Source organism: Melanotaenia boesemani, chromosome 4 (genome assembly GCF_017639745.1).
Source record: "Melanotaenia boesemani isolate fMelBoe1 chromosome 4, fMelBoe1.pri, whole genome shotgun sequence".
NCBI lineage: Eukaryota > Metazoa > Chordata > Actinopteri > Atheriniformes > Melanotaeniidae > Melanotaenia > Melanotaenia boesemani.
In genome coordinates this window covers 23833930-23846093 of record NC_055685.1, presented here as the reverse complement: position 1 = coordinate 23846093, position 12164 = coordinate 23833930, and the positions used below count along the sequence as shown (strand labels likewise).

At 36.8% G+C, this 12164-nt stretch overlaps 1 protein-coding gene across 2 annotated transcripts in view; it reads right to left on the bottom strand.

The window, feature by feature from the left end:
- LOC121637624 (extracellular serine/threonine protein kinase FAM20C-like) overlaps positions 1-8360 on the bottom strand; it is a 35178-nt gene extending 26818 nt beyond the window's left edge. Inside the window, exons 1-8 of one of the 2 annotated variants that reach the window (XM_041981790.1) lie at positions 8266-8360; positions 7576-7992; positions 4247-4422; positions 1558-1636; positions 1219-1311; positions 860-975; positions 499-679; positions 179-288 (exon numbers count right to left, since the gene is read on the bottom strand). In XM_041981790.1, coding sequence (XP_041837724.1) covers positions 179-288; positions 499-679; positions 860-975; positions 1219-1311; positions 1558-1636; positions 4247-4422; positions 7576-7988 — 1168 coding nt within the window. In that variant the 5' untranslated portion in view covers positions 7989-7992; positions 8266-8360. The remainder of the gene's footprint in view (positions 1-178; positions 289-498; positions 680-859; positions 976-1218; positions 1312-1557; positions 1637-4246; positions 4423-7575; positions 7993-8265) is intronic. The other variant, XM_041981791.1, reaches the window with a different exon arrangement.
- Between the last annotated feature and the right edge of the window lie 3804 nt (positions 8361-12164).

The following is a 12164-nucleotide window of genomic DNA, read 5'->3' as shown; positions in this document are numbered from 1 at the left end:
TTTAATCTAAAACCTCAAAAAGCTTTTTGAAAAACCAAACTTGTCTGCTGTGTGCCAAGATGAGAGCTAAACCATTAACTCTTGAAGATCTCCGTTTAAGGCATTAAAGTTGTAATAGGAATGTTGCTTTTGCAAATGGAATTTTTTCATCACGAAATTGTACACAGATTAAACATACTCATCAGGAAGTCCAGTATGACCATATCCATAAAATCCACCAGTCTTGTGCCTTTGTCGTACGGCGGGGTCTTCTTCACCGTTGAACAATAATCAGGATCTGTCTCCCATCTGAAGCACACAAGACAAGTGTGAGCAAAAGTGCACAATCATTAAGATATTGTAGTTTATTAAAATAAACTATGTCTGTAGATGTGGCAAATGTTTTAAAAACAGATTAAATAGCAGCCTCCAGTTAAAAGTACAATTAGGTTTATTATGAGCTTTGCTGTCATGCAGAGGTGATGTACTGAATCATTTAATGTCTTCCAGCACACTAACTTTGCCAGCTTGCTGCGGCTGTACGAGCGTCTCCATGGGGATCTCCAGCTCCTGCGGGTCGCGAGGGAGCGATCTGGCAGCATGACAGCCATAGAGCCCTCCAGATACCGGGGACGTCCACAAACAGCATGCTCAGTGGAGCAGTAGTAGGAACATTGACCATAGAAACACACATTGCCCACTAGGGGGAGCAAGAGGAGTGAACAAAAGAAAATAAAGCGACCAGAGAAAGCAGTTGCAACATAAAAACTGGCATTGAAGGGGTTTGGAGGGTAGTTGAAGTGAAGAGGACTATTCACAGACTGTTAATCAGACATTAAAAAGCAATTCAAGCAGGGTGCATGAATAATGGAGTATGTACCAGGGGAGGTAAAAAAGGTTTTGGCCAACTTGCGGTCAGTGGTGACATCTTTGATCTCCTTGACCACATCCACCAGCCTCCCAACCACAGGAGGAACTCTTCTGTAACCCAAAATTCTAGAGAGAGAATAAAAAAAGATGTGAGATGAAGACAAAGTCAAGTGCAGAGATAAAGACATTAAAAGACAAAGAAAGAAGGGGAGGGAGGATAAAGAGTTTTTTTGTCATATTAAGAATTCATTATGTAGATATTTCATCCACTATTTCACACATGGTGTTTGCTGTGGTATTGTTGAAGTTGCTTTTTTTTTTTTTTTAATTTATTTATTTCTTTTTATTTAAAAAAAATGTACTCTGTACCTGTCCAAATGAAAAGCTGATATTTCTGCATTATGTCTCTCAAAGTCAGAGAAGTAGTACAGATTGTAGTTGGTTTCTTCATGTCTCTCTTGCCTATCATCGAAACGAAAAAGTTATGAACACAATCCATATCAAGACGTGGAAAATATTTCTTGTCAATGTCATTAGAGTAGACACTCATAGGCTGGATGTTTCTGTTCAACATAGTCTTGCTAATCTACAGACACAAATTTAAGATAAATTTCTAATATTTCACTATATAAAACCTTTCCTCTTATTAAGCTATGTGATCAATCAGTTTGTGTCTATTCAGTGTGTTAGTTTATTTATGTAGCTTACTTCATAGGTTTGAACAAGGCTTGTCCGTAGTTTGGAAATGACATCACCAGCTTCAATTGTGTCCCCCCAGACTTCTGCACTGAAAAGCAGCACAGAAAAGTTACCATGGCAACAATGAACACAGTGGACTCACATGCACATGCTATGCTGTAACCAAACACACTGGCCATCAAAAACACACACACACACACGATGTAACAGGGAGAATATGTGCGTCATCACAAAGACAGAGGATGGTGCAATCAGCTTGTGTGGACACACAGCTGCATCCATTTGTGTTTCTTACATGGCTTTGTTATATCTGACAGCACTTTGCATCACTTGAATCATCTCCTGTCAGAGCTGCACAGCTTTGAGGTAACATTGTACATATTATCAGCATCATAATCATGTGTTTAAATGTTAGTATTTTATTTTTTACATCATTATTTTTTTTCTCAATAGACACTAAATTTTACTATAAATATTCTCATTATTGTTTTATCTCATTTGTTCAACTTTTCATACTCTCATTGTTAGGCCTGTTTATATTTTATAACATAAGACCAAGAATAAATTAAGAGGTCAAGATAATCTAGATCTAATAAGCACTTCCTTTTAAGGTATATTTCTTTTACAGAAAAAAGCAGATGTGATCATTAATTAACTGGGATTGTAAAAGCATAAAATGTGATTTAAAACTGCAGTACTGTGCTGATATGATATGATATGATATGACATGACATGACATGACATGACATGACATGACATGACATGACATGATATGATATGATATGACATGACATGACATGACATGACATGACATGACATGACATGACATGACATGATATGATATGATATGATATAATATGATATGAAGTCTAAATTCATTATCAAACCTGTGTAGGACAAAAAAGTTCTAAAAAGAGATCTTCGGCAGATCTTCAACAGATATAATCAGATTTTGTGATGTTCTGAAAAAAAATGGGAAAAAATGGGTAAGGCCTAAGATATGTATTTTGCCTCCAGTGGCTTCATCTACTATTAACTGATGTCTTAACAGAAAGGGATTCCATGGAAGAGTGGTTTTCAAGAAGAGGACTGAAGAACTGGACTGAAAATCAGTAGTAACAGATGTTAGGGAGGGACAAATCATCCCTGAAGCCTGGACATCAACATTATTAACCCAGTGTGGGATCATCACAACAGAGAACAGAGCAAACAGCAGCCAGCATCCAAAGAAAAGTGTGTGGTAGTGGCGTGGCTCCAGCTCAGCTGTGGGGAGGATCGGTGAGGCTGTGGTTCAGGGAGCAGCAGGTGAAGCAGACTGGCATAGCTGTAACGCATATTTAATCAAGATCTCTTTATCTGCAGTAGTGTGCTGAGGCCTTGGGGTGAAGGCAGAGTGGAGAGTAGTCCTGGTCTTTGATACCTGATAATAAATATTTGCCTGATCAGAACTAAGTTGGTATGTTTGCTGTGCCTGCTGGGTGACATAGCTACTTTGCTACAGAGTGTTAAAATGTCATTCAAGAATCCCAGAGAACGTTTCCTGAAGAGTACTTAAAGAAGTTATTAAAAAAAAAAAGTCTGAGAGCCAAGGCTGTGGATAATGAATAATAAGGGGTAAAAAAATAAATATAATAAAAGGTTATGATGCCAAATACTGACTTTCAAGCTCATTTAAAAACTTTCTTTCTATATTATATAATCTATTTCCAGTTATGTTTGCATATTTCAATAAATCCATTAACCATTTCCTGTTACCATGGCAATACAAAGAAAAGAGGGGTGACTGATGACTTTTGGAGAGTACTGAATGTGCAGCTCTGTCAAGGTTGTGGGAAGATTTTATATTATCTGATACAAGAAGACAAAAAACCATTACAGCCTTCATTATTGTTACTATTTTATGAATTTAGACTTAGTCACCTTTTAAGAATAAAACAATTCATTGTTTCTCTTACAAATGAAATGTTCTTATAAGTGAGATTATTCTAACCCATTCTCAATTCAACTTAATTCATTTATAGTTAAGGTTTCCTGAAGCTGCTGCTTTAATTATTAAATTACTAATGTTAACTCACTTGAGAGAAATACAGCAATTGAACAGTGAGAAGCTGTTCAGTAACACCAGTCCAAAACTAGTAATTGGCTTCTACCTGGGCTGAAAGGGGTCTTACTGGGAAAATCCTCCTAAACCATATAGTGGAAAAGTTGACACTGAAAGTTTGCTACATTGCTGGTGGCTGTAGTTGACAATCTTCTATTGAATCTGCTAAGGCTGAATTTCCAAGGTCTCTCGAAGCTTTGGGCTTTTCATTTCAGGAAAACTTCAAAGTGAATCTACATTTTAAAGTCTTGCTCCTAAATCTCAGGTGTAACTTGATCACAACAGCCCTCTTCTTTATTCTGAACTCATTCCCTGTGGGCATTACACCTTCACAACCACATGTTTGGCAGAGAATGTCAATTTTAGTCCTGTTAAATCTACTTCTTTTTTATTCTAAATGTAATTTTTTATTGAGCAAAATCTATCTATATTAACTAAACTCAATGAATTGCTCCTCTCCTTATGACACCTCAGCTGTGATGCCTGTTCAGTGTGTGTTACTGGTGTTCTCAGGCTCTGTGCTCTGCTCATATTATATTGTGTGGAGGGATAAAAATGATCAATATTTATTAAAAGACAACATTTTATTTGTCACACCTGAACTCAAGATACGATGCGTGGCAAGCTGCTGAGTCAAAAGTTCAAGATTAGGGTCAAGATGCAGGTAGAGCTCCCAGCGTGTGATTCCCAGATGGAAGCGCAGCCACGGAGGGTGGCTGGTACTGCTGCTGTTCCATTGGACATCTTCATAGCCATCTTGGCTTTCGCTCACCCTGGAAACAGACTGGTCATGGTAAATAAACTGCACTCACAAAGTCCTAAACGTCCTAAAAGTACCTAAACAAAAGAAAACTTTTAAAAAAACATTAATTTGTTCACACAGAATAACAACCCAAATCTCTTTAGGTTTTAGAGAAAAAGCTGTTTAAAAAAGATTTGTTGGATGCAGCCACAATAACTGTCATATCATTTAAAGCATCGATGGGCAACTCTGCTCTTCAGGGGCCACTGACCTGCATGTTTTTTTATGTTTCACTGCTCCAACACACCTGATTTAAATTAAACAGATTCAGTCGTTTGTTGTCAAGTTCTGCACAGTGAGACATTAATTTACATAGGGTGTGTTGGAACAGGGAAACATTTAAAACCTCCGAGAGTGGCCCCCAAGAACTGGACTCACCCATCCCTGGTTTAAAAGAATCCAGCAGAAATCTCCCATGAAAAATACAAAGCATCCCAAACCAATCACATCCCATGTCACTATTGTTCTCTGCAAAAGCTTTGTGTAATTGTTGTAAGGTGGCGTTGTAATAACTATACTATATATTATATATTATACATTATACTCTGGCAGCTATTTTTTACATTATTTTATTTTATTTACTATGTTGTAGCTATGTTGTAATTTTTGCATTTTGCCCTGACTTGAGGGTTTTGTAACTTCGTTGCACTTTTGTTGCATTGACAAATAAAGTTTTATTCTATTCTGTATTTTAGCTCAGCAAAAACATACAAAGGTTGTATGTGTCATAGGACCCAAAAGCTGGGCTTTGAAGCAGAAGGCAGGCAGGAGAACTTAATTAAAACTTCATTTTAAAACATACCAAAAGCACTGCTAATGGGGGTTGTACAAGAAGCTTAATTTGCTATCAACAAAAACAAAACACAGGAAAGAACTGACTTTCAAGCTCAACTTTCTTTCTATATTATACACTCTATTTCCAGTTATGTTTGCACATAACATGACAAATAATGGCAATAAATCGTGGTGACAAACAATGATATGGCAAGGAGTCAAAGGAAACAAGGCAGATGATATGCTGAGGGACTAATAACAAATAAGTTTCAGGTGTAGTGATAAGTAATAGAGGACCAGGTGTTCCAGGGAAGCAGGAAGTAAATACAAGAGAAAAAGATCCGCTGATAATTAGGTAACAAACACCACATGACTTGAAATAGAGATCTAACAGGAACTTTTGTTTAGTCTGTTGCAGAGCAGAATTGCAGAATTTCATTCAGATTCAGAGAATTTTATTTATCCCGTACAGGCGATTGATTTACAGCTTACCACTGACCCCAGTCAGCATTCAAAGTGCAATGTGTCAGACACAATCAGCACAGAGCACAGTTGTTAGCAATAAATAACAATAAAGGCCAAGACACGTGTTAGCTCAGCTAAAATAAAACAATGGCAGAATAAATGTCATTTAAAATGACTGCTGTCAGAAGTGAAACAGCTGAAGGAATGAAATATGTATAATATTTATTGGTTCTCCTTTGAGGAGCATGGTAGCGTCAGCCTGATTGCATCAAAGCAAACTCCCAGGATACCACTTGGTGAGAATCACTGATGATGGTCTTTGCTTTCTTAATAACCTGAAGCTCCCAGAGGGAAGACAAATCTCTTTATCTGACTCCAATAATCTTAGAACAAGTTTCAACTATGAAGTGCAGGCTGTTCTTGTCTTTCAGAGTTAAACCATTGAACCAACAGTTTAAGGAAAATGTTAAGATGCTTTCAACGTATGAACAATAAAAGTTCTTTGAAACAGTCTCAATGACATTAAAAGAGTTCATTCTCCTCATCAGATGGATTCTCTGGTGGTCTCTCTTAACCACATACTCAGTACTGATATCAAACCAAAGTCAAATACAGTGCCAAGATATTTGTATGAATCAACAGTTTGGACAACTTTACCATGAATTACACTAAATTTGTGGTTGCGTCTGAAATCAATGATCGTGTCTTTAGTTTTTGAAACATTCAAGTGGAGATAATTGTCATACATCAGCTGACAAATTGTGACAAGGTAGGACCATGTTCAGCCCCTGAGCCCTGAAGAAGGAATAAAATGACAGCGTCATCAGAAAACTTCACAAAAACCCTGCCCTCTGAAGAAGTTCCACATCTGTCAGTGTACATGATGGACAGAAGTGGAGACAATACACAACCCTGAGGTGAGCCAGTGTTTGATAATGTCCTCTTGGACATTTGTCCATTCACAAAAACCTGCTGGACCCTTTCTGTTAGGAAATTTAACAACATGAGCACCTGGTCTGGAAGACAAAAATAAGAGGCTAACCTCTCCATTAAAATATAGGACTGCTTTTTGTTAAAAGCCGAGGAAAAGTCTAACTAAAGCAACTAAAGTCTTGCATGAGATCCTGGTTTCTCAAGGTGCTTGTACACAGTGTTCAGTATACACAGTTTTGCATCTTCCACTGTTTTGTTTAGCTGATAGGTGAACTATAAAGGATCGAGTTTCTCATCTATCAAAGACATAATGATGTCTTTTAGAATCTTTTCTCAGTTCTTCAATACATAAGACATCAGCGCCACCGGTCTAAAATCATTTAACTCTTTGGAGTTTTTTTATTTGGGTATAATAGTTGATGTCTTCCAGATGGTGGGAATCTGTCCAAGGTCTGCACGCATCTGGTAAAAGCCCCGCTGAGCTGATCAGCACAATAATGAAGAGTACGCCCACAAATGGCATCAAGACTGGGAGCTTTTCCTAATTTGATCCTTCTAAATAATGTTGTGACAAATTCCTGAGATATCACAATTTAATTTAGAGGCTCAAGGGATTCTTTCCAGAGAGAGACATTCTCAGTAAAATCAGATGTTTTTAAAGCAGGAAAAGAAACAGTTAAAAAATTATTTGGCAAATCAGAGTTATACACACCAATCACATTGATATGTTCTAGTCTCACAGGAATTCTGGTTAGTGGAGGCCATGTACTTAATACATTACCAGGCTGCTCTGCTGTACTGGGCTTTAGTTTTATCACGGTACCTTATTTTAGCCTTCCTCATTTCCTTACATGTATTGTTTAGGTAACAACTCATTGTAGTCAGATGGTAAATTGTAGATACACAGTCATATGAATACAGATGCAGTCTGTTGTAGCCATATAATACTGACCACATCAGCGAGCTCCTCTCACTTGCCTTGACCTTTGGTTTCACTCTCAGCAGCCAGTCATCCTCAGGAATGGTGGGTCTGGGGATGGTGTAAAGTGGATGGTCAAATAGTGCCCGAAGCTTTAACAAGTCAGACTCCAATGATTTATTTTTGGAATCCTTTTTGGCATCTTTGTAGGAAGAATCACTTTGTTTGGCGTCAGTTGGAGGATCAGCTAGACCTCTGATCTCCTCCTTGGTGTAGTCGGTGCGTACTAAGTCTCTAAGGACATGTGTCCTTGTTGGCAGTGGGGGGTCACAGGGCAGGTGGTGAATGGAAAACGAGACAATCCCCAACAGGAGATGAAGGAAAACGGTGATGAGGGCCAAGGAAAGACAGATTGTCCTGGAGCGACGGTACATACGCCGTGTCATCCTACTGAAAAGAGGACAAAAAGGTCAGAGGAAGAAAGTGTATGAAAGGAAAATGAAAACCATGTTGCAAAAAGGCTTTGAAGGAATGGCTTGGAGAATGGTGTAGTCAAATCAAATAACAGTATTTTGACAACCATGGGTTTAATTTTATTTTATACAATTTACTGTATGTGTACATAAAGAATATTTCTATCAATTCACATAACACTAATTAATTTATTCCAGTCAGTGTGCAAATAATTTCATATATTGAAATAAAAGGCAAGCTTAAAAAAACTTACAAATTTTTTCCTTTTAAAACCCTCCTGAGAACTTTGAGCTCTTCTTGCTGATGTTACCGCTGGTATAAAGAGAGTTAATCCAGGATCCAGGTAGTATTTACCCAATTGTTTGTACTTTTTTTTTCTTTCTACAAGGTGGGGATCAGTGCCAGGTTAAAGTGATCCAAGCATAAATCAATGTGTTTACTCATCTCTTTTAAACCAGGCCCTTTTGACATTGTATTTGTCTTTTTAACTTCACTCTTGTCTCTGTTTTGTACCAAAGTAAGGACTATACACAAGGACTATACACTATATGCTTGTTTATTAAGTAATATGCGCTTGATATGAACTTTGGGACAAAAAGAGCAGTTATACGTTTTTGTTTTTTTTTTGTTTGTTTGTTTTCTTTTGTTTTTGGTTTTGTTTTTTTTTTCATGCAGGATTTTAAAGATCTGATGCAGAACAAATCTGGACAAATCATATCAGTGTTGCTCCCCATGAGCTAAAATTTATATTTCCACACCACCTCTGACAGCAGTGTAAATATGAGGAATGTGTTACACCACTGTTCACACACTCATACACCAACATGTCTGTACAGTTATTTATAGGCAGTTACACTTCTGTCTAAATGATTGAAAAATGCAGACATGAAGCATGGTTTTCATCTTGCAAAACATGTTGGTCACAGCAACTGTTATTTATGGCTGGTTTGTAGAGTAAGCAGTTTAGTTGCAGAAGTAAACAGGCTCATTTAAAATGTGGTTTGACTTATTCCAATGTTTTTCATTATGGGTCTGGAAGAGATTTGTATGTAAATTATTGCACAAAGAATAAAATTTGAACAGATGAAGTATTGTTTACATGTCATATTTACATGTTAAATTATGTTTATCTAGTTAGAGATGCAATTGAAACAGCTCTAAACCAAGGAACTGTGAAAACAGACATTTTATATTCTGCATGAGTTTGATTCAAGACTTTGATTTTGGTGCCTCAGGCCTTATGGAAATCCCACGGGAGACACTGTTCCTGTGAAGTATAGCTCTTCAAAGTGTGTGTGTGTCTACATGTGTGAGTGTTGGCGTGTGTTTTCTCTGTGTAATCCATGTGATATGTGTCATATCCATGTGACACTCTGTAGAGAACATTATTGACAAAAAATGAAAATGTGCCTCGTGTATCAGCTTAACAGAGTGAACTGACTGCATTTAATTGGAGGTTTTTCTCACAGGTGGTCATATTCATTCATTATTCACCAACACTCATAAAACATTCAAGTGTCAGTGCACAAACATGAGCTAAATGTGAATGAGGAAAAAATTTAATGTAGGTAATAAAAAAACACAACACAACAGAGGAAACAAGTGATATTTTTGCATGCGAGTCACTTAAATGTTGTTCTGACAAAGCTTCTCACAGAAGTGACTCAGGTTTTCCTGCTGAAGATTGAACACAAACATCAAACATAATAACATTGCTGCAGGTAGTATTTTACTTATTTTAAAAAAACATTTTTTCCTGGTACCTTAACAGACTTGAGTAGGTTTTGGTAGGGTCTGCTTACAGTATGCTATGTAAATGGGTCTTAAAATAGAGTGAACGACGTTTAATTTTCAAACCATGGTTAAACTTTGTAAAGTAAATAAATATATAAATAGATCAAAATTTTAAAAAAGCAAAGGTAGCATGATTTTGCAGTTGTCAGTCAGATTTACTATTACTAAGTTACTAAGTCATTGAGATGCTGAATATGAGGCTCTAGAACTTTATCTTGTACCAAAGAAAGGACTATACACAAAGACCATATATACTTTACACTTAATTATTGATTTGTAAGCATTTGAAATTAACTTTAGGATGAAAAGAGTAGGTATCCTGTTTCATTTTAATATATGAGTTTATGCAGAACTACACAAGGACTATCTACTGAATGTGGGACTTCAGAAGTCCACAAAGCATGCAGACATGTTTTTAATACAGTCTAGATTCAGAGAGTATGTGAAGAAGATGTTAATTTTCCTCAAGGCTTATCATCCAAAACACAATACTGACTGTGCTCGAGTCAGACAAGATCTCAGTGGCCCAAATGTTAGGATGACTTTTAAGTGGTACAAAACAAGACCTGGTTGTGCAGTTTTCCCATGACATGCACCATATCTCTCAGTATAATGAACAGTACTCCAGTGGGAAGCATGTTTTATGCTGACAATACATCACAATACTTCTGTCTATTGCTACAAGTGAGTCAAGCATGTAACGTGCACAATTAAAAAAAACAGTAGCTGTTGAAGAGCCACAGACACCTGTGTAACACTGAAACTGAGGCAGAATACTTAACATGAAAATTTTATATTAAACTGTAGCTTTTAACTCAGTAATGGAAGTGTGTTTTTATACACTATATATATGCAAATTGGACTAACTTTTTGCTAAGTTTTGCTTGGACCTCTTCTGTTCAACTTGTATATGCTCCCTTTGAGTCAAATATTACAGAACTATAGCATTAATTATCAAAGTTATGCAGATGATACCCAACTTTATGTGTCTCTGTCGCCAGATGACTGCAGTCCAATAGACTTATTGTGTCAGTGTCTGGAGCAAATAAACACCTGGATGAAGGAGAATTTTCTAAAATAAATGAAGACAAAACTGAGATTATTCTGTTTGGTAGCAAAGAGAAGAGGGTCAACATTGGTAAACACCTGGAGACTCGGGCTCTTGAAATCACTGACCAAGTTCGTAACCTTGGAGTGTTGATAGACTAAGACCTGACTTTCAGCAGCCACATCAAAGCTGTCACTAAGAAGCTTTTTACCAGCTCAGAAACATCAACAGAATTAAAAATTTAGTCTCCCAGAAAGACCAAGAGAAACTCATCCATGCATTCATCTCCAGTAGGCTGGATTACTGTAATGGTCTTTTAACAGGACTTCCTAAAAAGAGCATTAAACATCTGCAGCTCATCCAAGACGCTGCTGCTAGAGTTTTAACCAGGACTAAGAGATCTGAACACATCACACCAGTTTTGAAATCTTTACACTGGCTTCCTGTCAGTCACAGAATAGATTTTAAAACCCTTCTCATTGTTTACAAATCCCAGAATGATTTAGGCCCAGAATACATCTGTGATATGTTCAGAGAATATAAACCTAGCAGAGCTCTTAGATCCAAAGACTCTGGTCAACTAGTCCAGACCAGAGTCCAGACTAAACATGGAGAAGCAGCATTTAACTGTTATGCTGCAAACAAGTGGAACAAACTGCCAGTGGAGATTAAACTTTCCCCAAATGTAGACATTTTTAAATCCAGGTTAAAAACATTTCTTTTCTCATGCACCTATGCATGAAATCTGCACGGTAACTTTTTTTTTTTTTAACTTATCTTGCTTTTAATCATTTTAATGTAATTTATTATTTTATTGTCTTTCCCCACACTGACATTTTATTTCTTGCATTTTATCTGTTTTATTTCCTTTATTATTGCTTTCTGCACCCTGCTGAAATGTTTTATGTAAAGCACTTTGAATTGTCTTGTACATGAAATGTGCTATTCAAATAAATTTGCCTTGCCTTGCCTAATAGAGAGATAGATACTTTATTCATCCCCATGAGGAAAATTCATACACAACATATAATGTTTCTGTGGTTTGAATTTTGCACTGTTTTATCCATGCAGTTTATAAAGTAGTTTTTTCATTTTCAAAGTTCAAGTAGCTTCTAGAATTAAAGTGCATGCTTGACAAACCCTTTAATTAACAAATTCAATGGTTGAAGCAAGCATTTATCACAATTATGAGAGAGAGAGATCAGTCATAAATCAAGATGCAAGCAATGTTGCAACTGTGCTTTCAATGTCTTTCCCTCCAATACTTTATTTTTATACTTCAAATAATCCACACTTCTTTTTGCTC